The 26,966-nt window shown below is 47.0% G+C and overlaps 1 protein-coding gene across 1 annotated transcript in view; it reads right to left on the bottom strand.

Annotated features, from left to right (window-relative positions):
• Positions 1–26,966, bottom strand: part of LOC139266679 (equilibrative nucleobase transporter 1-like) — an 84,205-nt gene that overhangs the window by 30,172 nt on the left and 27,067 nt on the right. Inside the window, exons 5-7 of the mRNA XM_070884269.1 lie at positions 10,570–10,662; positions 9,725–9,864; positions 9,462–9,588 (exon numbers count right to left, since the gene is read on the bottom strand). Coding sequence (XP_070740370.1) covers positions 9,462–9,588; positions 9,725–9,864; positions 10,570–10,662 — 360 coding nt within the window. The remainder of the gene's footprint in view (positions 1–9,461; positions 9,589–9,724; positions 9,865–10,569; positions 10,663–26,966) is intronic.

Raw genomic sequence — 26,966 nt, 5'->3', positions numbered from 1 at the left:
CCGGGTTCTCTGCTATTTCTGGCCAATTTGTATGCCACTTCCTTGGCTTTAATGCTATCCCTGATTTCCCTTGATAGCCACGGTTGAGCCACCTTCCCTTTTTTATTTTTACAACAGACAGGAATGTACAATTGTTGTAGTTCATCCATGCGTTCTCTAAATGTCTGCCATTGCCCATCCACAGTCAATCCCTTCAGTATCATTCGCCAATCTATCCTAGCCAATTCACGCCTCATACCTTCAAAGTTTCAAAGTTACCCTTCTTTAAGTTCTGGACCATGGTCTCTGAATTAACTGTTTCATTCTCCATCCTAATGCAGAATTCCACCATATTATGGTCGCTCTTCCCCAAGGGGCCTCGCACAACGAGATTGCTAATTAATCCTCTCTCATTACACAACACCCAGTCTAAGATGGCCTCCCCCCTAGTTGGTTCCTCGACATATTGGTCTAAAAAACCATCCCTTATGCACTCCAGGAAATCCTCCTCTACCGTATTGCTTCCAGTTTGGTTAACCCAATCTATGTGCATATTAAAGTCACCCATTATAACTGCTGCACCTTTATTGCACGCACCCCTAATTTCCTGTTTGATGCCCTCCCCAACATCACTACTACTGTTTGGAGGTCTGTACACAACTCCCACTAACGTTTTTTGTCCTTTGGTATTCTGCAGCTCTACCCATATAGATTCCACATCATCCAAGCTAATGTCCTTCCGAACTATTGCCTTAATTTGCTCCTTAACCAGCAATGCTACCCCACCTCCTTTTCTTTTTATTCTATCTTTCCTGAATGTTGAATACCCCTGGATGTTGAGTTCCCAGCCCTGATCATCCTGGAGCCACGTCTCCGTAATCCCAATCACATCATATTTGTTAACATCTATTTGCACAGTTAATTCATCCACTTTATTGCGGATACTCCTTGCATTAAGACACAAAGCCTTCAGGCTTGTTCTTTTAACACCCTTATTAAGATGGAGAGTGACACAGTTAATTCAGAGACAAGGGTCCTGAACTTGGGGAAAGATAACTTCAATGGTATGAGATGTGAATTGGCTAGACTAGACTGGCTGGTGATTCTTAAAAGGTTGACGGTGGACAGGCAATGGCAAACATTTAAAGATCACATGGATGAACTTCAACAATTGGACATCCCTGGCTGGAGTAAAAATAAAACGGGGAAGGTAGCTCAACCATGGCTAACAAGGGAAATTCAGGATAATGTTAAATCCAAGGAAGAGGCATATAAATTGGCCAGAAAAAACAGCATACCTTTGGACTGGGAGAATTTTGGAATACAGCAGAGGAGAACAAAGGGTTTAATTATGAAGGGGAAAATAGAGTATGAGGGGAAGCTTGCTGGGAACATAAAAACTTACTGCAAAAGCTTCTATACATATGTGAAGAGAAAAAAATTAATGAAAACAAATGTAGGTCCCTTGTAACCAGGTTCAGGTGAATTTTTATTGGGGAACAAAGAAATGGCAGACCAGTTAAACAAATACTTTGGTTCTGTTTTCATGAAGGAAGACACAAATAACCTTCCGGAAATACTAGGGGACCGAGGGTCTCGTGAGGAGGAGGAACTGAAGGATATCCTTATAAAGCGGGAAATTGTGTAAGGGAAATTGATGGGATTCAAGGCTCATAAATCCCCGGGGCCAGATAGTCTGCATCCATGAGTATTTAAGGAAGTGGCCATAGAAATAGTGGATGCATTGGTGATCATTTTCCAACAGTCTATCGAATCTGGATCAGTACCTTTGGACTGGAGGGTAACTATTGTAACGTCATTGTTTAAAAATGGAAGGAGAGAGAAAACGGGTAATTATAGACCGGTTAGCCTGACATCAGTAGTGGGGAAAATGTTGGAACGAATTATTAAAGATAAAATAGCAGCACATTTGGAAAGCAGTGACAGGATCAGTCCAAGTCAGCATGGATTAATGAAAGGGAAAACATGCTTGACAAATCTTCTGGAATTTTTTGAGGATGCAACTCGCAGAGTGGACAAAGGGGAACCAGTGGATGTGGTGTATTTGGACTTTCAAAAGGCTTTTGACAAGGTCTCACATGAGAGATTGGTGTGCAAAATCAAAGCACATGGTATTGGGGGTAATGTACCGACATGGATAGAGAACTGGTTGGCAGACAGGAAGCAGAGAGTCGGAATGGCAGGCAGTGACTAGTGGAGTGCCGCAGGGCTCAGTGCTGGGACACCAACTCTTTACAACATACATTAATGACTTAGATGAATGAATTGAGTGTAGTATCTCCAAGTTTGCAGATGACACTAAACTGGGTGGCGGTGTGAGCTGTGAGGAGAATGCTAAAAGGCTGCAGGGTGATTGGACAGGTTAGGTGAGTGGGCAAAGGCATGGTAGATGCAGTACAATGTGGATAAATGTGATCTTATCCAATTTGCAGGCAAAAACATGAAGGCAGAATATTATCTGAATGGCGGCAAATTAGGAAAGGCGGAGGTGCAATGAGACCTTGGTGTCATGGTTCATCAGTCATTGAAAGTTGGTATGCAGGTACAGCAGGCCGTGAAGAAGGTAAATGGTATGTTGGCCTTCATAGCTTGGGAATTTGAGTATAAGAGCAGGGAGGTCTTACTGCATTTGTACAGGGCCTTGGTGAGGTCTCACCTGGAATATTGTTTTCAGTTTTGGTCTCCTAATCTGTGGAAGGACGTTCTTGCTATTGAGGGAGTGCAGCAAATATTCACCAGACTGATTCCCAGGATGGCGGAACTGACACATGAGCAGAGATTGAATCAACTGGGTGTTTATACACTGGAGTTTAGAAGGAAGAGAGGGGATCTCATAGAAACTTATAAGATTCTGACGGGACTGGACAGGTTAGATGCGGGAAGAATGTTCCCGATGATGGGGAAGTCCAGAACCAGGGTACACAGTCTTAGGATAAGGGGTAGGCCATTTAGAACTGAGATGAGGAGAAACTTCTTCACTCAGACAGTTGTTAACCTGTGGAATTCCCTACCACAGAGAGTTGTTGATACCAGTTCATTGGATATATTCAAAAGGGAGTTAAATATGACCCTTTCGGCTAAAGCGATCAAGAGGTATGGAGAGAAAGCAGGAAAGGGATACTAAGGGAATGATGAGCCATGATCTTATTAAATGGCGGTGCAGGCTCGAAGGGCCGACTGACCTACTCCTGCACCTATTTTCTCTGTTTCTAAGTCTCTTAGCCTTTTCTGCGCATGTGTCCAACACCACGTTACAGCCGAACGCATCCGCCGAGCCTCTGAACCCGTCGCTCGCTGAGCCCTGGTTCTTCCAAGTCCTTGGTGCCTGCAAGCTCGGTGCGAGTGTTACAAGGGATATCGTTCGGTGGTTGAAATCAATAAGTCACGACACTGTCACTATTGACTTCACACCCAATAAATCCCTTAACAATCTGCTCACAATGCCCCACCTATGGGGGCAGTGGGGGGGGGGGGGAGCGTTGGGCAATGTGGGGGTATGGTCTTGCACTGGGGTAAGCAATTTCGGCTGGAACTTGGCAGTGGGAGGTAGCACATGTGCTGGGGCAAGAGTCTTCAGCTGGCGGAGGGATGCACTTGCACTGGGTCAGGGCTTCAGCTGTGGGAGGTATCACATGTGCTGGGGCAAGAGTCTTCAGCTGGTGGAGGCAGCACTTACGCTGAGGCAAGGGACTTCGGTTGGAACTTGGAGACTTTTGGGGAGATCTATCCTCAGTGGCTTCTGAACTCAAAATGGATCGAATTACAAATTGGAAAGTCACTCAGAACTTGGGCTGGATGGTTCCAATTACACATTCCAAAGGAACTTCAGGCTGTGGCTTATCCTCCAAGGGGACCAATCAGCAATAGGTGATATGAAAATGGAGAGTAATTAGAGAAACGGCTGATTTTCAGTTAGGACAAATAGACACAGCTATAAAACAATTATTCTCACCCTGGCCGTTCCCCGTGGTACAGACTTGATCTTCGCTCCCTTAAGTCCAAGGGACGTAGACTTGAACAGACGTGGCAGACAACTGGTTTAACCATTCACCGCCAGATCTGGCTGGACCAGATAAAGCATAATCGTGTCCTGCTCTCATCTGCCAAAATTGCTCACGACTCCAGAATCTTCTGAAATGTAAAGCTAAACCCCGGCTTCTATTCTCCACTGCTAACCGTCTTTTTAAACCCTTCTCCCCAGTCTCCACCTCCACCTCTGACAATAAGTGTGAGGAGCTCATGGACTTCTTTGCCTCTAAGTTTGAGACCGTCCGTTCAGCCACCTCTGCTTTCCTTCCCCTAGCCCAGTGGGCCAAACTTCCTCTAAGGATCCATCCTGTCCTCACATCTTTCTCCAGTTTCTCTCCAATCTCTCCTCATGACCACTCTGAGCTCATCCTGTCCATGAGACCCACTTCCTGCTCCCTTGACCCTATTCCCACCAAACTGCTGACCACCCAACTTCCTTTTCTGTCTCCCATGTTAGCTGACATTGTTAACGGTTCTCTCTGCTCAGGTACTGTCCCCCTCTCCCTCAAATCTGCTGTCACCACCCCTCTCCTCAAAAAAAACAACCCTTGACCCCACTTTGTTTGCAAGCTACCACCCCATCGCCAACCTCCCTTTCCTCTCCAAAGTTCTTGAACGTGTTGTCGCCTCCCAACTCCGTGCCCATCTTTCCATCAATTCCATGTTTAAATCCCTCCAATCCAGTATCCATGACTACCACAGTACCGAAACGGCTCTCATCAAAGTCACAAATTACATCCCTGCTCCTCCTTCCTGAGTTGTCTTCAGCCTTTGACACATTTGACCAATCTATCCTTCTCTAACGCCTCTCCATCGTCGTCCAGCTGGGTGGGCCTGCACTTGCTTGGTTCCATTCTTATCTATCTAATTGTAGCCAAAGAATCACCTGCAATGGCTTCTCTTCCTGCCCCCGCATCATTACCTCTGGTGTCCTCTAAGGATCTATCCTTGGCCCCCTCCTATTTCTCATCTACATGTTACCCTTTGGCGACATCATCTGAAAACACAGCCACAGTTTCACATGTACGCTGATGAAACCCAGCTCTACCTCACTTCCCTTCCCTCGACCCCTCCACAGTCTCTAAATTGTCAGACTGCTTGTCCAACATCCAGTTCTGGATGAGCAGAAATTATCTCCAATTAAATATTGGGAAGACCAAAGCCATTGTTTTTAGTACCTGCCACAAACTCCGGTCCCTAGCCATTAACTCCATTCCTCTCCCCTTCCTCTGTCTGAGGCTGAATCTCACTGTTTACAAATTTGGTGTCATATTTGACCCTGAAATGAGCTTTCGACCACATATCCACTGCATAACTAAAATTAACAATTTCCACCTCCGTAACATTGCCTGTCTCCGGCCTTGCCGCAGCTCACCCATGCCTTTATTACCTCTAGACTTGATTATTCCAACGCACTCCTGGCTGGTCTCCTACATTCTATCCTACGTATACTAGAGGTGATCCAAAACTCGGCTGCCAGTGTCCTAACTCGCACCAAGTCCCGCTCACCCATCACCGCTGTGCTCGCTGACCAACATTGGCTCCCCATTAAGCAATGCCTTGATTTTAAAATTCTCATCGTTTTCAAATCCTTCCATGGCACTCGCCCCTCCCTATCTCTTTAATCTCCTTCAGCCCCACAACCCCCCGAGATATCTGCGCTCCACTAATTCTGTTCTCTTTGAGCATCCCTGATTATAATCGCTCAGCCATTGGTGGCCATGCCTTCTGTTGTCTAGATCCTAAGCTCTGGAACTCCCTGCCTAAACCTCTCCACTTCTCTACCTCTCTTTACTCCTTCAAGTTTCTCCTTAAAACCTACCTTGTTGCCTGCCCTAATTTCAATAAGTTCATGGCTGATCTGATCATGGGCTCAGCTCCACTTCGCTGCCCGCTCCACATAACCGTTTACTCCCTTATTACTCAAAAATCTGTCTATCTCCGCCTGAAATAAATTCAATGACCCAGCCTCCACAGCTCTCTGGGGCAGAGAATTCCATAGATTTGCAATCCTCTGAGAGTAGAAATGCCTCCACATCTCAGTTTTAAATGGGCGGCCCCTTATTCTGAGACTATGTCCCCTAGTTTTAGTTTCTCCTATGAGTGGAAATATCCTCTCTGCATCCACCTTGTCGAGTCCCCTCATTATCTTATATGTTTCGATAAGATCACCTCTTATTCTTCTGAACTCCAACATGTATAGGCCCAACCCCTATCTTAATAAGTCAACCCCCTCATTTCCGGACTCATGTTAGTGAACCTTCTCTGAACAGCCTCCAATGCAAGTATATCCTTCCTTAAATAAGGAGACCAAAACTGTACGCAATACTTCAGGTGTGACCTCACCAATATCCTGTACAGTTATAGCAGGACTTCTCTGCTTTTATACTTCATCCCCCTTGCAATAAAGGCCAACATTCCATATGCCTTCCTGATTACCAGTGCGAGCTGCTCCAAGGATTTTGAGATGGACACCTAGGTGACGTCATCAAACCCTGGTTGCCGTTTTGGAGCATTGGCAGGAACATCGGCAGAGCCCAGGTACAGAGGAGTGGGAAGGTCGGGGCGGATGAGCGGCGAGTGTTTGTGGCGAGATGCGGTGAATGTTTATGGCGGAGGAGCAGTGAGAGATTATGGCGGAGGTGCAACAGATGAGGGTACGGAGCCCAGAAGAGCCGAGGCGATATGCGTGCGCTCGGTCCGTGCAGCAGAGCAGGTCTCCAGTCGTCTTGGTTACTCCTTGCAACTGGACCAAGATCTAACTCTGTCAAACCCGTGTGGTGGCTGGTGTGCAACGGTCACCACATATTAAAAAAATTCACGCACAGGCATCTTCCACCCCCTCAATTGGAGTTCAGGACTGGAACATTGGGTCCTTCATCGAAACACCTGTGGACTCATGGAAGCAAGTCATTCTCATTCGAGGGACTGCCTATGATGATGATGACTTGATGTACCTGCATACTAACTTTTTGTGTTTCATGCACAAGGACCCCAGGTCCATCTGAACTGCAGCACTTTATAATTTTTCTCCATTTAAATTATAATTTGCTTTTCTATTTTTTCTGCCAAAATGGATAACCTCACATTTTCCCACGTTATATTACATCTGCCAAATTTTTGCCCACTCACTTAACCTGTCTGTATCCCTTTGCAGATTTTTTGTGTACTCCTCACCATTTGCTTTCCCACCCATCTTTGTATAATCAACAAATTGGCTACATTACATTTGGTCCATTCATCCAAGTCATTAATATAGATTGTAAATAGTTGAGGACCCAGCACTGATCCGTGCAGCACCCCATTAGTCACTGTTTACCAACCAGAAAATTACCCATTTATCCTGACTCTCTGCTTTCTGTTAGTTGGCCAATCCTCCATCCATGCTAATATATTACCCCCATCCCCGTGAACTTTTGTCTTGTGCAGTAACCTTTTATGTGGCACCTTATCGAATGCCTTCTGGAAATCCAAATGCATCACATCCAGTGGTTCCTCCTTATGCACCCTGCTCGTTACATCCTCAAAGAATTCCAGCATGATTTATCTTTAATAAAACCATGCTGACTCTGCTTGATTGAATCATGCTTCTCCAAATGTCCTGCTACTGCTTCCTTAATAATGGATTCTAGCATTTTCCCAATGACAGATGTTAGTCTAACTCTTCGATAGTTTCCTGCTTTTTGTCTGCCTCCTTTTTTAAATAGGGGCGTTACATTCGCATTTTTACAATCCGCTGGGACCGCCCCAGAAGGCAGGGAATTTTGGTAGATTACAACAAATGCATCCACTATCTCTGCAGCCACTTCTTTTAATACCCTAGGATGTAAGCCATCAGGTCCAGGGGACTTGTCAGCCTTTAGTCCCATTATTTTACCGAGTACTACTTCATTAGTGATTGTGATTGTATTAAGTTCCTCCATCCCTATAACCCCTTAATTATCCACGATTGGGATGTTTTTAATGTCTTCTACCATGAAGACTGATGCAAAATATTTGTTCAATGTCTCTGGCATTTTCCTGTTCTCCATTATTAATTCCCCAGTCTCACCTCTAGGGGACCAACATTTACTTTAGCCACTCTTCCTTTTTATGTACCTGTAGAAACTCTTACTATCTGTTTTTATATATTGTGCTAGTTAATTTTCAAAATCTATCATCCCTCGCTTTATCAATGTTTTAGTCGTTCTTTGCTGGCTTTTAAAAGTGCACTGACATATGAGGAGAGACTGGATCAACTGGGCCTTTATTCACTGGAGTTCAGAAAGATGAGAGGGGATCTTATAGAAATGTATAAGATTCTGACAGGACTGGACAGGTTAGATGCGGGAAGAATGTTCCCGGTTTTGGCGAAATCCAGAACAAGGGGACATAGTCTTAGGATAAGGGGTAAGCCATTTAGGACTGAGATGAGGAGGAACTTCTTCACTCAGTGAGTTGTTAACCTGTGGAATTTCCTGCCGCAGAGAGTTGTTGATGCGGCTAAAGAGATCAAGGGGTATGGAGAGAAAGCAGGAAAGGGGTACTGAAGTGGCATGATCAGACATGATCTTATTGAATGGCACTGCAGGCTCGAAGGGCCGAATGGCCAATTCCTGCACCTATTTTCTATGTTTCTATGTTTCTATGTTTCCAATCCTCTGGCCTCCCACTAGTCTTGGCCACATTGTATGCCCTTGTTTTCAATTTGATGCCACTGCTCATCAACCGTCCTACACTTTAATCTATGTTCCCAGTCCACTTGAGCCAACTCTGCCCTCATACCTTTGTAGTCTCCTTGATTTAAGATCAAAACCCTAGTTTGAGAACTAACTTTCTCACCCTCCAACTGAATTTGAAATTCAACCATGTTATGGTCACTCATTCCTAAAGGATCATTTATTAATCCTGTCTTGTTACACAGTACCAGATCGAAGATAGCCTGCTCCTTGGTTGGTTCTGCAATGTACTGTTGAGGGAAACTATCCTGGATACACTCTATGAACTCTTCCTCAAGGCTACCCTAGACAATTTGCCTTGTCCAATCAATATGAACGTTAAAATCGTCCATGATTATTGCCGTTCCTTTATTACAAGCCTCCATTATTTCTTGATTTATACTCCATCCAACAGTGTAGCTACTGTTAGGGAGCTTATCGACTACACCCACCTGCGACTTTTTCCCCTTATTATTCTTTATCTCCGCCCAAACTGATTTAGCATCTTGATCATCTGAACCAATATCGTTTCTCACTAACACACTGTTCTCATCTTTTATTAACAGTGCTACCCCACCTCCTTTTCCTTTCTGTCTGTCCTTCCGAATTGTCAAATATCCCTGAATATTCAGTTCCCAGTCCTGGTCACCTTACAACTGTAATATAGTTACAGCAATTTTCTGTATTATATTTCTGGATTTGGGACGTCGGATTGTCTCCAAAATCCAGAAATACCCGAAACTCGGCCCAGGGGTGTCTGGATTTGGAACGTCGGATTTTCTTCTCCGAAATCCGGAAAAACCCGAAAACCGGAATGGCCTCGGTGACGAGGTTTCCGGATTCGGGACGTTGTACCTGTATTCTATATATAAACCACACCGAGCACCTTGATTAGATCCCAGCCTATAACTCACTCCCAGGTATTTGTTATTCTATATAATCCCCCAAACCCCTGGATTAGATTCCATGCTGTAACTCACTCTGCCTGCCCTCCTTACCCGTAGCTGTACTCCTCAGGCAGGGGATAGGGAATGTGTGTGCGGGGGAGCAGGAGGCAGGTACGCAGGATGTGCAAGCAGCTCAGGCAGCTGATGAACAGGAACATGGGCCTCAGGGAGAAGCCAGCCTCGTACAACACCTACAGGGAGAAAGGGTGGGACGCAATAAAACAAGAGGTGACCATTAACAGCAGATCTCGCCTGACACCACTCCGCACTCTCCCCTTTATCTCTCCACCCACTCCCACTTTATCTCTCCCCCCACACCCCCATTATCTCTCGCCCCTCATTCCCCCTTTATCTCTCCCCTATCCCACCCCACACCCTCCCTGATCTCACTCCGCACCTCCCCTCTCTCTCTCCCACACCCCTCACTCCGCACCCTCCCCTCTCTCTCTCCCACACCACTAACCCCGCACCCTCCCTGATCTCACACTGACCCCTCCCCTCTCTCCCACACCCCTCACTCCGTACCCTCCCCTCTCTCTCTCCCATACCCCTCACCCCGCACCCTCCCTGATCTCACACTGAACCCTTCCCTCTCTTTCTCCGTGTGCCCCCTCTCTCTCTCTCTCTCTCTCTCTCCACCTCTCTCTCCCTCTTCGCCCCCTCTCTTTCTCTTCTCTCTCTCTCTACAGCCAGAACTCTCTCCTCTCCCTCTCCCCTCTCCCCCAGACAGAGGGAGTGAAGGGCTCCTCTCTCTGATGGATAACACTGGGTGGGGTCAGTAGGTCAGGCCCTGACCTTTCACCCTCTGGTCCTCTGAGCTGGATGTTAAGCCAGGCAGTGAGTACAGTTTGAATCCATCTGTTTTTATAAGCTAGTTTGCTGCCTGCACCTCTCACCTTGACCAGCAGAAACACGCCAGATGAGGTACTGAAGGCTCCGTTGTACAGTGTGATAACTGTGGATCGTTTGTTCCCAAATAAGTTTCCAACCTGGGGATCAGACACAACAAAAACAGTCAATGGAGCTCTATGTGCCCTTGAAGCCGCTCCCAAACAGATCCATCGTTAGTTTGGCCACACACAGCAGCAAGGGCCCAGGCTCCATGCCCGGCCTGTGCTGAGTCAGCTGATCACAGTCGGTGTGGTACAGAGCCCCACACACACACACACACAGCAGGAAAAGGCCCAGGCTGCATCCTGTGATCTTTATGTGTCATACCCTATTATGCCAGCAGATGGCACCACACAGCCTCCATTCAGATTGGAATGTGAGTTTTATTTATACAAAAGATGCCGAGGTCTAGAAATTGGATATGGCCTGAAAACGGGCGGTGTCATGGGCCAGTGCAATTTGGCTGCAGCAATTCAAAGTGGTGCAGGCAGCAGGCAAAATTTGTGCTGCCTGCTCATTTACATGATTGGAGAGCTGATCTCAGCAGTAAACGCACTGCTGGTTGGCTTAGTGCTCAACAAGTGGGTCAATATCGGGCGCAGTCTCATGGCCAGTAATGTTTGGCCTGGTCTCTCTCCATTACTTAAAGGGGAGGTGCGATGATGCAGCAGCACCTCATTGTAAGTGAAGTTGGAGACATGGCTCAGCAACAACACGGAGAATGAGCCCGAGGGTCTCGCGGCATTGGTATTGGCACAGGAGAGAAGGTGGGTTCCTGTTCCCGCAGGGTGGCAGGAAGCCATTAAAACCCACTGGCAAGAGGTAGCTGCGTACGTCACGGCCAACAGTGCCATGCCACGGAACTGGATCCAGTGCCGATAAAAGTTTAATGACCTCACACGGAAGGTCAAGGGGAGTGAAGGCTTCAGCAAATGTCATATCCCACCATCTGCACCACAAGCCTCACAGTGCTCAATACACCACACCCCATCACTCACCTACCTACAATCTCTACCGTTCACCACTCATACCTCACATTCAGAGCTTCACTTCACACTCACAACCGTACCATGGCTGCAAAACTCACATCCATATATCACACCTTGCACACACTGACAGCTATTCAACTATGGCAGGCACATCATCCAAACACATTGCACCACACTCAATCACTCACACATTCCACCCAAAGACACTGCACCACACTCACTCACTCACACTCTCCACTGAAAGACACTGCACAACACTGACTCACTCACACACTCCACCCAGACACACTGCACCACACTCACTCACTCACACACTCCACCCAAACACACTGCACCTCACTCACTCACTCACACACTCCACCTAAACACATTGCACCACACTCACTCACTCACACACTCCATCCAAACACACTGCACCACACTCACTCACTCACACACTCCACCTAAATACATTGCACCACACTCACTCACTCACACACTCCACCCAAACACACTGCACCACACTCACTCACTCACACACTCCACCCAAACACACTGCACCACACTCACTCACTCACACACTCCATCCAAACACACTGCACCACACTGACTCACTCACACACTCCACCCAAACACACTGCACCACACTCACTCACTCACACACTCCACCCAAACACACTGCACCACACTCACTCACTCACACACTCCACCCAAACACACTGCACCACACTCACTCACTCACACTCTCCACTGAAAGACACTGCACAACACTGACTCACTCACACACTCCACCCAGACACACTGCACCACACTCACTCACTCACACACTCCACCCAAACACACTGCACCTCACTCACTCACTCACACACTCCACCTAAACACATTGCACCACACTCACTCACTCACACACTCCATCCAAACACACTGCACCACACTCACTCACTCACACACTCCACCTAAATACATTGCACCACACTCACTCACTCACACACTCCACCCAAACACACTGCACCACACTCACTCACTCACACACTCCACCCAAACACACTGCACCACACTCACTCACTCACACACTCCATCCAAACACACTGCACCACACTGACTCACTCACACACTCCACCCAAACACACTGCACCACACTCACTCACTCACACACTCCACCCAAACACACTGCACCACACTCACTCACTCACACACTCCACCTAAATACATTGCACCACACTCACTCACTCACACACTCCATCCAAACATACTGCACCACACTCACTCACTCACACACTCCACCCAAACACACTGCACCACACTCACTCACTCACATACTCCACCCAAACACACTGCACCACACTCACTCACTCACACACTCCACCTAAATACATTGCACCACACTCACTCACTCACACACTCCATCCAAACACACTGCACCACAGGTAAGAATCGGAGGAAACATCGACAGCATCAGCGTAAACATTTTGGACTTTAAGTTTTGGACATTGCTTTTCCATATTTTCTGTTATTGCAGAAGAGCAGATAGAGGACTGGGATAAGTCCAGACATGTTCCACAGGAATACACATCGGGTGAATCGCAGGAAGGTGACTGATGCAGGACCCTTTTTTCATGTAATGGGAACCCATCAGTGAGAGATCAGGTAAACTGGTCAGTGCTCAAGCCATCGAAATGACTGAGAGCCCCGGAGCGCGGGAACCTTAGGTCAAAGGAAGCCACTTGGCCGCCCAGACGATGGAGCCTTTAGCCCCAGGAACAGCCCAGTAACAAAGGCACAGGCCGAAGAGGTGATTCATTGCTGTTAGTTGGACTGCCTCAGGCAAAGGACTGGTTTTTGGTGCGAGAATTCAGAAGTATTTTTTGGGTATAAGAGACAGCAGTTTGTAGCCATCTCTCCCTCTCTCTCCTCTTCTACACTTACTTGCTTCATTCAAGGCACTCAAGGACAGAGCACACCATCTGGGATGGAGAGAAGTAAAAGTGGAGGGCAGAGAAACCCAAGTCAAAAAACAAAAAGGGCCACATTACAGAAACATTCTAAAGGGGCAAAGTGTGTTAGAAATACAAGCCTGAAGGCTCTGTGCCTCAATGTGAGGAGTATTCGGAATAAGGTGGACAAATTAACTGCGCAGTTAGCATTTAACGGATATGATGAAATTGACATCACGGAGACATGGCTCCAGGGTGACCAAGGCTGGGAACTCAACATCCAGGGGAATTCAACATTTAGGAAGGATAGGCAGAGAGGAAAAGGAGGTGGGGTGGCGTTGCTGGTTAAAGAGGAAATTAATGCAATAGTAAGGAGGGACATTAGCCTGGATGATGTGGAATCAGTATGGGTGGAGCTGTGGAATTCCGAAGGGCAGAAAACGCTAGTGGGAGTTGTGTACAGACCACCAAACAGTTGTACTGAGGTTGGGGACAGCATCAAACAAGAAATAAGGGATGTGTGCAATAAAGATACAGCATTTATCATGGGCGACTTTAATCTACATATTGATTCGGCTAACCTAACTGGTAGCAATGCGGTGGAGGAGGATTTCCTGGAGTGTATTAGGGATGGTTTTCTTGACCAATATGTTGGGGAACCAACTAGAGAGCTGGCCATCCTAGACTGGGTGATGTGTTATGAGAAGGGACTAATTAGCAATCTTATTGTGCGAGGCCCTTTGGGGAAGAGTGACCATAATATGGTAGAATTCTTTATTAAGATGGAGAGTGACACAGTTAATTCGAAAACTAGGGTCCTGAACTTAGGAAAGGTAACATTGACGGTATGAGGCGTGAATTGGCTAGAATAGACTGGCAAAGGATACTTAAAGGGTTGATGGTGGATAGGCAACGGCAAACATTTAAAGATCACATGGATGAACTTCAGCAATTGTACATCCCTGTCTGGAGTAAAAATAAAATGGGGAAGGTGGCTCAACCATGGCTAACAAGGGAAATTAAAGATCGTGTCAAAGCCAAGGAAGAGGCATATAATTTGGCGAGAAAAAGCAACAAATCTGAGGACTGGGAGAAATTTAGAATTCAACAGAGGAAGACTAAGGGTTTAATTAAGAGGGGGATAATAGAGTACGAGAGGAAGCTAGCATGGAACATAAAAACTGACTGCAAAAGCTTCTATAAATATGTGAAGAGAAAAAGATTAGTGAAGACAAACGTAGGTCCCTTGCAGTCGGATTCAGGTGAATTTATAATGGGGAACAAAGAAATGGCAGACCAATTGAACAAATACTTTGGTTTTGTCTTCACGAAGGAAGACACAAATAACCTTCCGAATGTACTAGGTACAGTGGGTCTAGTGAGAAGGAGGAACTGAAGGCTAACCTTATTAGATGGGAAATTGTGTTAGGGAAATTGATGGGATTGAAGACCGATAAATCCCCGGGGCCTGATAGTCTACATCCCACAGTACTTAAGGAAGTGGCCCTAGAAATAGTGGATGCATTGGTGATCATTTTCCAACAGTCTATCGATTCTGGATCAGTTCCTATGGACTGGAGGATAGCTAATGTAACACCACTTTTTAAATAAGTAGGGAGACAGAAAACAGTTAATTATAGACCGGTTAGCCTGACATCAGTAGTGGGCAAAATGTTGGAATCATTAAGGATGAAATAGCAGCGTATTTGGAAAGCAGTGACAGGATCGGACCAAGTCAGCATGGATTTACGAAAGGGAAATCATGTTTGATGAACTTTCTGGAATTTTGTGAGGATGTAACTTGTAGAGTGGACAAGGGAGAACCAGTGGATGTGATGTATTTGGACTTTCAAAAGGCTTTTGACAAGGTCCCGTATAAGAGATTGGTATGCAAAATCAAAGCACATGGTATTGGGGTAATGTACTGACATGGATAGAGAACTGGTTGGCAGATAGGAAGCTGAAAGTCGGGATAAATGGGTCCTTTTCAGAATGGCAGGCAGTGACTAGTGGGGGTGCCGCAGAGCTCAGTGCTGGGACCCCAGTTCTTTACAATATACATTAACGATTTAGATGAAGGAATTGAGTGTAATATCTCCAAGATTGTGGATGACACTAAACTGGGTGGCAGTGTGAGCTGTGAGGAGGACACTAAGAGGCTGCAGGGTGATTTGGACAGGTGAGGTGACTGGGAAAATGCATGGCAGATGCAGTATAATGTGGATAAATGTGAAGTTATCCATTTTGGGGGCAAAAACACAAAAGCAGAATATTATCTGAATGGTGGCAGATTAGGAAAAGGGGAGCTGCAACGAGACCTGGGTGACATGGTACATCAGTCACTGAAAGTGGTCATGCAGGTATAGCAGGTGGTGAAGAAGGTAAATGGTATGTTGGCCTTCATAGCTAGGGGATATGAGTATAGGAGCAGGGAGGTTTTACTGGAGTTGTACAGGGCCTTACTGAGGCCTCACCTGGAATATTGTGTTCATTTTTGGTCTCCTAATCTGTGGAAGAATGTTCTTGCTATTGAGAAATTGCAGCAAAGGTTCACCAGACTGATTCCCGGGATGGCTAGACTGTCATATGAGGAGAGACTGGATCAACTGGGCCTTTATTCACTAGAGTTTAGAAGGATGAGAGGGCATTTCGTAGAAACGTATAAGATTCTGCCAGGACTGGACATGTTAGATGTGGAAAGATTGTTCCCGATGTTGGGGAAGTCCAGAACCAGGGGACATAGTCTTAGGATAAGGGGTATGTAATTTAGGACTGAGATGAGGAGAAACTTCTTCACTCAGAGAGTTGTTAACCGATGGAATTCCATGCCGCAGGGAGTTGTTGATGCCAGTTCATTGGATATATTCAGGACGAGTTAGATATGGCCCTTACAGCTAAGGGGATCAAGGGGTATGGAGAGAAAGCAGGAAAGGGGTACTGAGGGAATGATCAACCATGATCTTATTGAATGGTGGTGCAGGCTCGAAGGGCCGAATAGCCTACTCCTGCACCTATTTTCTATGTTTCTATGTTTCTAAACCAGCATCTATGAGCAAAGAGAGCCTCACACATTGGGAGAAGCAGCGAGTAAGCCAGAGGGGTAACTGGTGAGCATTATCCCAACCCACGCATCCTTAAGATCACCACATAGTGTGCAGCGGTGTCGTGTGTCTCAACCAAGCCTTAGTGGTTTTGTGGGGAGGTTTCTGTGCGGATCATAGGCGTAAGCACAATCCATTGGACAGATTCGGTGATGCCCTATTGAGCCAAGCAGGATTGTTTTAATCATGGGTACTTCGTAATAGGGACCTGTTCAGACGGCCAGTGGTATGTGTTGTACTGTGTTTGTCTGTTTTACAGCACCAGGCTGTATTTCACTGGAAGCAGGTGTATGCTTTAACTTGAATAAAAGCATTGTGATGGTTGAGACTGAAAGATTTGTCTATAACTGTGTATTCTGTTCACCACTATAATTCCTGGGTCTAGAACTGTTGTAAGGAGGTTGATTCGAAACCACCAAGGGCAAAACCACTTACAGAATCTGGTGACCATGAAGAGACATTTGATTGAACAGATAGTTATGGAGGATCTCAAGGTCAAGCGATTGGCAATGGTGAATAGGATTTCCTCGTGCTTATTCGGAAATGTTAATGTAACTCATTAGTGGGTGTTAGACCTGTTGCGGGCTGAGAGTCCTGAGGAAAAAGCCGCTGAGTGGATGGGGAGTAAGGAGCACAAAAAGGCAGAAAAAAAGGCCATTTTGCTCCTGTGTTTGTAGAAGCAAGTCCAGCTGCTTAGGGAGCAGGTTGGTAAGCTTAAGGCAGAGCTCCAAGAGTCAGAGGAGCAGTCAGCCGCAAGGGCCACAGTGGGGACCAGATTAGTGGATGAGTTGTGCGAGGAGAGGGAGGAAATGTGCCCTCAGGAGGAACCCTCCCATAACACCAGAGAGTACCTGCAATGCCAGATCACCAAGGCCATGCTCAACGAGCAGGTTGTACAGGAGGAGAACGCCCTGTTAATGGGTAAAGTTGAGGGGCTGAAGGGTCCTCTGAGTGATATTAAGACATCCTGGGAACCAATCTGGTGAAACTTCGCTGCACTCCCTCAATAGCAAGAACGTCCTTCCTCAAATTAGGAGAACAAAACTGAACACAATATTCCAGGTGAGGCCTCACCAAGACCCTGTACAGCTGCAATAAGACCTCCCTGCTCCGATACTCAAATCCCCTAGCTATGAAGGCTAACATACCATTTGCCTTCTTCACCGCCTACTGTACCTGTATGCCAACTTTCAATGACTGATGTACCATGACACCCAGGTCTCGTCGCACCTCCCCTTTTCCTAATCTTCCTCCATTCAGATAATATTCTGCCTTCGTGATTCTGCCACCAATGTGGATAACCTCACATTATCCACATTATGCTGCATCTGCTATGCATTTGGCCACTCACCTAACCTGTCCAAATCATCCTGCAGCCTTTTAGCATCCTCCTCGCAGCTCACACCGCCACCCAGCTTAGTGTCAGCTGCAAACTTGGAGATATTACACTCAATTCCTTCATCTAAATCATCGATGAATATTGTAACTAGCTGGGGTCCCAGCACTGAGCCCTGCAGCACCACACTAGTCACTGTCTGCCATCCAGAAAAGGGCCCATTTATCCTGACTCTCTGCTTTCTGTCTGCCAACCAGTTCTTTATCCACATCAGTACATTACCCCCAATGCCATGTGCTTTAAATTTGCACACCAATCTCTTGTGTGGGACCTTGTCAAAAGCCTTTTGAAAGTCTAAATACACCATATCCACTGGTTCTCCCTCGTCCACTCTACTAGTTACATCCTCAAAAAATTCTGGAAGATTTGTCAAGCATGATTTCCCTTTCATAAATCCATGCTGACTTGGACCAATGCTGTCACTGCTTTCCAAATGCGCTGCTATTTCATCTTTAATAATTGATTCCAACATTTTCCCAACTACTGATGTCAGGCTAACTGGTCCATGATTAACCATTTTCTCTCTCCTTTTTTAAAAAGTAGAGTTACATTAGCTCCCTTCCAGTCCATAGGAACTGATCCAATTTTGATAGACTGTTGGAAAATGATCACCAATGCATCCATTCTTTCTAGGGCCACTTACTTAAATACTCTGGGATGCAGGCTATAGGCGCCGGGGATTTATCATCCTTCAATCCCATCAATTTCCCCAACACAATTTCCCGCCTAATAAGGATTTTCTTCAGTTCTTGCTTCTCTCTAGACACTCGGTCCCCTAGTGTTTCTGGAAGGTTAATTGTGTTTTCCTTCGTGAAGACAGAACCAAAGTATTTGTTCAACTGGTCTGTCATTTCTTTGTTCCCCATTATAAATTCACCTGATTCTGCCTGCAAAGGATCTACGTTTGTCTTCAGTAATCTTTTTCTCTTCACATATCTATAGAAGCTTTTGCAGCCAGTTTTTATGTTCCCAGCAAGCTTCCTCTCATATTCTATTATCCCTCTGCTAATTAAACCCTTTGTCCTCCTCTGCTGAATTCTAAATTTCTTCCAGTCCTCAGATTTGCTGCTTTTTCTTGCCAATTTATATGCCTCTTCCTTGGATTTAACACAATCCTTAATTTCCCTTGTTAGCCATACTTGAGCCACCTTCTCCATTTTATTTTTACTCCAGACAGGGATGTACAATTGTTGAAGTTCATCCATGTGATCTTTAAATGTTTGCCATTGCCTATCCACCGTCAACCCTTCAAGTATCATTTGCCAGTCGCTTCGAGCCAATTCATGTCTCATACCATCGAAGTTACCTTTCCTTAAGTTCAGGACCCTAGTCTCTGAATTAACTGTGTTGCTCTCCATCGTAATAAAGAATTCTACCATATTATGATCACTCTTCCACAAGGGGCCTCGCACAACAAGATTGCTAATTATTCCTTTCTCATTACACATCATCCAGTCTCGGATGGCCAACCCTCTCGTTGGTTCCTCGATATATTGGTCTAGAAAACCATCCCTAATACATTCCAGGAAATCATCCTCCACCGTATTGCTACCAGTTTGGTTAGCCCAATCTAATGTAGATTAAAGTCGACCATGATAACTGCTGTACCTTTATTGCACGCATCCCTAATTTCATGTTTGATACTGTCCACAACCTCATTACTACTGTTTGGTGTTCTGTACAAAAATCCCACTAGCGTTGTCTGCCCTTTGGTATTCCACAGCTCCACCCATAAAGATTCCACATCATCCAAGCTAATGTCCTTCCTTACTATTTCGTTAATTTCCTCCTTAACCAGCAACGCTACTCCACCTCCTTTTCCTTTCTGTCGATCCATCCTGAATGTTGAATACCCCTGGATGTTGAGTTCCCAGCCTTGTTCACCCTGAAGCCATGTCTCCGTGATGCCAATTAAATCATTTTTGTTAATTGCTGCCTGCGCAGTTAATTCATCCACCTTATTATGAATACTCATCGCATTGAGGCACAGAGCCTTCAGGCTTGTCTTTTTAACACACTTTGTCCCTATAGAATTTTGCTGTAATGTGGCCCTTTTTGATTTTTGCCTTGGGTTTCTCTGTGCTACACTTTTACTTTTCTTCTTTCTATCTTTGCTTCTGCCCCCATTCTACTTCCCTCTGACTCCCTGCATAGGTTGCGATCCACCTGCCATATTAGTTTAACCCCTCCCCAACAGCACTCCCCCTGGGACATTGGCTCTGCTCCTGCCCAGTTGCAGACCGGACAGTTTGTACTGGTCCCAGCTCTCCCAGAAACGGTTCCAATGTCCCAGGAATTTGAATCCCTTCCTTCTGCACCACTCCTCAAGCCACGTATTCATCTTAGCTGTCCTGCCATTCCTACTCTGACTAGCACGTGGCACTGGTAGCAATTCTGAGATTATTACCTTTGAGGTCCTACTTTTTAATTTAACTCCTAGCTCTCTAAATTCAGTTTGTAAGACTTCATCCCGTTTTTTACTCATATCATTGGTACGTATATGTACCATGACAACTGGCTGTTCACCCTCCCCTCCAAAATGTCCTGCAGCCGCTCCGAGACATCCTTGATCCTTGCACCAGGGTGGCAACATACCATCCTGGAGTCTCGATTGCGACTGCCGAAATGCCTATCTCTTCCCCTTACAATAGAATCCCCTACCACTATAGCTCTCTCCACTCTTTTTCCTGCCCTCCTGTGCAGCAGAGCCACCCACAGTGCCATGAAGTTGGCTGCTGTTGCCCTCCCCTGATGGGTCATCACCCCCAACAGTCCCCAAAATGGTGTATCTGTTTTGGAGGGGGATGGCCACAGGGGACTCCTGCATTACCTTCCTTCCACTGCTCTTCATGTTTGTCACCCATTCCCTATCTGCCTGTGTATCCTTTACCTGCGATATGACCAACTCACTAAACGCACTATTCACGGCATCCTCAGCATCGCGGATGCTCCAGAGTGAATCCACCTGCAGCTTCAGTGCCGCAATGCGGTCTGTCAGGAGTTGCAGCAAGATACAGTTCCCACACATGTAGTTGTCAGGGACACTGGAAGCATCCCTGAGTTCCCACATAGCACAGGAGGACACATGTCCGAGCTCTCCTGCCTTGACATAACCCTTAGAGCAACATAGTAAAAAGGAATGGCATCAGGAAGGGGTTAGTGCAGGGAAGGCTAGGACGTGTTTCGGGTGTGGGAAGTCGAGACACTAGAGGCGAGACTGCCCAGCCCCGAGGAGGGGGTAAAGCAAAGGGGATCCTCCAGTGCCTAGGATGAAACCTGTCGAGGCGAAGGGACCAATCGTGTGACAATTTGATGTTCTGGTGGCCGCCCTTCGGATAGCTTTTGTGCCAGAGCAGGGAAGGGTAGACGTTGCTATGAACAGGGAAATCCCGACCATTCCGGTCATCCCACCACCCTGACGAGCACACACCCAGCCTGAGTACCTGTGTTCACTCATGTACGATGAGTGGAGTAGACCATGCGTGAGGATGGGGGTGGAGAAGGTAGAGGGGAAATACATGGTGGACACCGGAGCTTCAAGCACGGTGATCCATGTGAGGAATCTGACCGATTCACCCTGTCCAGCAAGGTCCCACACAGTCTGGTGGGGTTCACCAGGAACGAGCAGATGGGGGCGATGTCCAGGTCCTTAGCCATAGATTTAGCATCCCTCCACACCAGGTGGGAATGTGTCCTAATAAAATGGGAACAGTAGGGGCCAACTTTATGTTAGCCCACAGAATTATAGTGGACTAGAGGAATCACTGCCTTTGGGGAACAGTGGGTTCTGATAAGGAGGATGAAGTTGTTGTGATCCCAAGGAAAGGGAAGGAAAAGGCAACACGTGTACCATAAAGCCATAAGGGAGTTACGACCTAGAGCAATTGTTCAAAACTACCCCGGCCGAGTACCAGGCTTACGTGCGGGACAATCTCGCATCGTTCACCACACACAAGCATGGCTGTGGTAGGGTGATGGGGGTGGAAGTCTGAGTACAGGGGGACCCTATGTCCTGGCCACAGAAGCAGTACAGTTTCCCCAGAGAGGCAGAGGCCAACTTGGAGATGGTGATAGGATCCCTGGAAGCACAGGATGTGTTGAGGCCCATAGCCACACACGTGAACTCGCCACTTTGGCCGGTTAGGAAACCGGACCAGTCGTGGAGAGCCACCGTGGACTATCAGGTGCTTAACAGAAACATCCCAGCCTGCGTACCCACAGTCGCGGCCATAGCTGATCCGATAGAGAGTATTTCAGCAACCGCAACCACATTTACGGTGCTGGACATTTCAAACAGGTTTTGGTCAATTCCCCTGAAATGTGATGACCAGTACAAGTTTGCTTTCACCTTTAAGGGACAGTCGTACACATGGACATGCCTTCCCCAGGGATTTCAGAACAGCCTCTCCACATTCCACCAGTGCATGGCAGACGCCTTAAAGTGATTCAGCAGACCCCAGCAGTTGGTGCAGTTGTGGACGAGGTTCTCCGATGAGGGGGAGAAGCATGGTCCACTGCTGGCTGAGCTGCTGGAGCTGCTGAGAGAGACAGGGTTCAAGGTCAATCCTAAGAAAGCTCAGATCAGTCAGAGGGAAGTAAAATTCCTTGGGCTCACCGTGAGGGCTGGGGAAAGGGCTATAGATGAGACCAAATGGAAGGCGGTACAGGAGTTACCAGCCCCCACGACAGTGCCGGGGGTGAGATCCTTCCTGGGGCTCACTGGGTAATGCAGGGATTTTATTGAAGATTACGCTGCCACGGCAGCCCCTCTGCTTCGGCTCCTCCAAAAGCGAGTCGGCTGGGAATGGGATGAGGACTGCACGGCAGCATTTAATCACCTCAAGGGAGACCTGCAGACGGCACCCGCATTAGGGGCGATTAATGGTGGGGAGGACTTCATTTTCGATGTGGCAGCAGCGGGGAGTGTTTGAGCGCGGTGCTGCTCCAGGAGCGGCACGGCAAACTGAGGCCCATGGTGTACTCCTCAAGAGTCCTTACGGATGTAGATCAGGGATATTCCAATTGCAAGATGCATCTCCTAGCCATGCATTGGGTCGTAAAGCGCTCACAGCTCTTTACAGAATCGTCCCTGATCGTTCTACTAACCCACCATAGCCCCACTCAGAAGTTATTAAATGGGAGGATAAAGGACAGCACGGTGAGCAGTGCTCTCATTGCCCACTGGACTTTATTGCTCTCACAAATGCATCTGAGAGTGCAAGGCCTGAGTGAGCCCAAATTGGCCGCCAACATGATCTACGCAGGGACGGCCCACAAGTGTATGGTAGAAGGGGTAAGGGACGTGGATGTAGGATTTTGGGCCGGGTTACACCCAACACGCCTCGAGATCTATGTCGACGGTCTAGTTCGGTGATGAACGTGGAGCGCTTCACCGGGTGTGGGATTTATGATCCTACGGCTGGGATAGCAAGGGCCATTAAACTCCCGAGCACCCTGAGCTCGCAGCACGTTGAACTGTCGGCAGTGCTGTATGTCGTTACCAACGCCGACGAGTTCCTGGCCCCATACACCATTTGATCGGCTTCCATGTTTACGTGCATTTCATGCACCGAATACTTGGCCATCTGGGTTCGTCGTGGTTTCACATCCGCCAACGGGAAGCCCTTAGCAACAGCACCATTGCTGAGAAAGGTTTTAGAGGCCACGGGGATCCTGGGAAGTTATTACATCCACAAAGTAAAGGCTCACGCTAAGACAGAGCCCAGAGGGGAAGGTAACCAAAGGGCAGACGAGTTAGTGAAGGAGGGAGCCAGGGAAGGAGTTTTTTGGGGTCCAACCCAGTAGCAGCAATCTGGGACAAAGCGGGAACACCAGGGAGTGTAGGGGTAGCATTGGCCCCAGACTTGAGACAAATGCAGGCACAGGATCCCATCCTCAAGGTCGTCCTGGAACAGCTGGCTAAGGGCAAGAAGGTAGAAGGTCCTTTCGGTGTAGCGGGCATCACTATAAAGGAGGAGATTCTCTTTCAGGGGGATCGGTGGATAGTTCCCGAGACGCACTTCCAGTTGGGCCACTGGGGCCCAGGAGCGGGACACCCAGGGCCAGAGACCACCTGGCAAAGGGTAGAACAGACAGGGTGGTGGCCGCAACTGAGGGAGGATGTCTGCGATTTTTGCGCGAACTGTCTGGTGTGTGCAGACAACAACCCCGATCCGCAATGTAGGAAGGTTCCCATGGGACACATGAGAAGGGTAGAGGGACCATGGAAGTCGGTACAGGTCAATTACATCAGGCCATTGCCCACCACAAAGCGGGGTTACAAGTACTGTTTGGTCCTAGTAGGCATGTTCTCCAAGCGGGTGGAAGCCTTCCCTTGCTGATCAGCCATGACGTTGGCAAAGGCAAGGATTTTGGTGAGGGAAATGTTCTCTCAGTTGGGACTGCCACAGATCGTGGAGTCCGACCAGGGGAGCCACTTCACAGGGCAGGTGATTCAGGCCACCTTGAAGGTGCTAGGGATAGAAGGGAAATGGCATGTGTCTCACAACCAATAGTCATCGGCGGTTATGGAGCAACTTAATCGGACCATCAAAGAAAGTCTGCGGAAGGAAACGGGGCCATCCCCGAAAATGTAGGATGAGGTCCTGCCGTTAATTTTGATGGGGGTCCGTGCCAGCCTCTCCAGAAGCACATGGTATTCCCCACATGAGCTCATGACTGGTAGGGTCATGCGCACGCCCAGCCATGTTCTGGCACGGGATCTCACCAAAGGTCAAGTGAGAGAAGTAAACCAGGATAGGTTTGTCAAGAATCTGTACGAGAGTTTGAAGCAGATTCATTGGCAGGCAGCCAGAAACATGGGGAAGCAACACCGGAGTAATCAGTTGCTGCTCGAACCCCACAGAACGCACGAGTGGAAGGTAGGGGACCAGGTGATGGTCTAAAACTACATCTGTGTAAGGACGTTTGAGCCACTGTATATAAGACCCTACAGTATAGTGGATAAAGAAAGCCCCATGGTTTAGGTGTAGGGACGTTTGAGTTGCTGTATATAGGACCCTACAGTATAGTGGATAAAGCAAGCCCCATGGTTTAGGTGTAGGGACATTTGAGACACTGTATACACTGCTTAAACAAAGGGGACTAGAATGGGATGAGGGCAGAGTTGGCTAAAGTAGACTGGAAACACAGACTAACAGTTGAGGAACAGTGGAGGACTTTTAAGGAGCTCTTTCATAGTGCACAACAAAAATATATTCCAGTGAAAAAGAAGGGTGGTAAGAGAAGGGATAACCAGCCGTGGATAACCAAGGAAATAAAAGAGAGTATCAAATCAAAGACCAATGCGTATAAGGTGGCCAAGGTTGGTGGGAAACTAGAGGATTGTGAAAATTTTAAACAACAGCAAAGAATGACTAAAAAAGCAACAAAGAAAGGAAAGATAGATTACGAAGGTAAACTTGCGCAAAACATACAAACAGATAGTAAAAGCTTTTACAGATATATAAAATGGAAAAGAGTGACTAAAGTAAATGTTGGTCCCTTAGAAGATGAGAAGGGGGATTTAATAATGGGAAATGTGGAAATGGCTGAGACCTTAAACAATTATTTTGCTTCGGTCTTCACAGTGGAAGACACAAAAACCATGCCAAAAATTGCTGGTCACAGGAATGTGGGAAGGGAGGACCTTGAGACAATCACTATCACTAGGTGGGTAGTGCTGGACAGGCTAATGGGACTCAGGGTAGACAAGTCCCCTGGTCCTGATGAAATGCATCCCAGGGTATTAAAAGAGATGGCGGAAGTTATAGCAGATGCATTCGTTATAATCTACCAAAATTCTCTGGACTCTGGGGAGGTACCAGCGGATTGGAAAACAGCTAATGTAACGCCTCTGTTTAAAAAAGGGGGCAGACAAAAGGCAGGTAACTATAGGCCGGTTAGTTCAACATCTGTAGTGGGGAAAATGCTTGAAACTATCATTAAGGAAGAAATAGCGGGACATCTAGATAGGAATAGTGCAATCAAGCAGACGCAGCATGGATTCATGAAGGGGAAATCATGTTTAACTAATTTACTGGAACTCTTTGAGGATATAACGAGCATGGTGGATAGAGGTGTACCGATGGATGTGGTGTATTTAGATTTCCAAAAGGCATTCGATAAGGTGCCACACAAAAGGTTACTGCAGAAGATAGAGGTACGCAGAGTCAGAGGAAATGTATTAGCATGGATAGAGAATTGGATGGCGAACAGAAAGCAGAGAATCGGGATAAATGGGTCCTTTTCGGGTTGGAAATCGATGGTTAGTGGTGTGCCACAGGGATCGGTGCTGGGACCACAACTGTTTACAATATACATAGATGACCTGGAAGAGGGGACAGAGTGTCGTGTAACAAAATTTGCAGATGACACTGAGATTAGTGGGAAAGCGGGTTGTGTAGAGGACACAGAGAGGCTGTAAAGCGATTTGGATAGGTTAAGCGAATGGGCTAAGGTTTGGCAGATGGAATACAATGTCGGAAAGTGTGAGGTCATCCACCTTGGGAAAAAAAAAACAATAAAAGGGAGTATTATTTGAATGGGGAGAAATTACAACATGCTGAGGTGCAGAGGGACCTGGGGGTCCTTGTGCATGAATCCCAAAAAGTTAGTTTGCAGGTGCAGCAGGTAATCAGGAAGGCGAATGGAATGTTGGCCTTCATTGCGAGAGGGATGGAGTACAAAAGCAGGGAGGTCCTGCTGCAACTGTATAGGGTATTGGTGAGGCCGCACCTGGAGTACTGCGTGCAGTTTTGGTCACCTTACTTAAGGAAGGATATACTGGCTTTGGAGGGTGTACAGAGACGATTCACTAGGCTGATTCCGGAGATGAGGGGGTTACCTTATGATGATAGATTGAGTAGACTGGGTCTTTACTCGTTGGAGTTCAGAAGGATGAGGGGTGATCTTTTAGAAACATTTAAAATCATGAAAGGGATAGACAAGATAGAGGCAGAGAGGTTGTTTCCATTGGTCGGGGAGACTAGAACTAGGGGGCAC

This window comes from Pristiophorus japonicus, chromosome 7, assembly GCF_044704955.1.
Source record: "Pristiophorus japonicus isolate sPriJap1 chromosome 7, sPriJap1.hap1, whole genome shotgun sequence".
Taxonomy (NCBI): Eukaryota; Metazoa; Chordata; class Chondrichthyes; family Pristiophoridae; genus Pristiophorus; species Pristiophorus japonicus.
The sequence above is the reverse complement of the archived record's forward strand: the minus strand, read 5'-3'. Positions and strand labels throughout refer to the sequence as shown.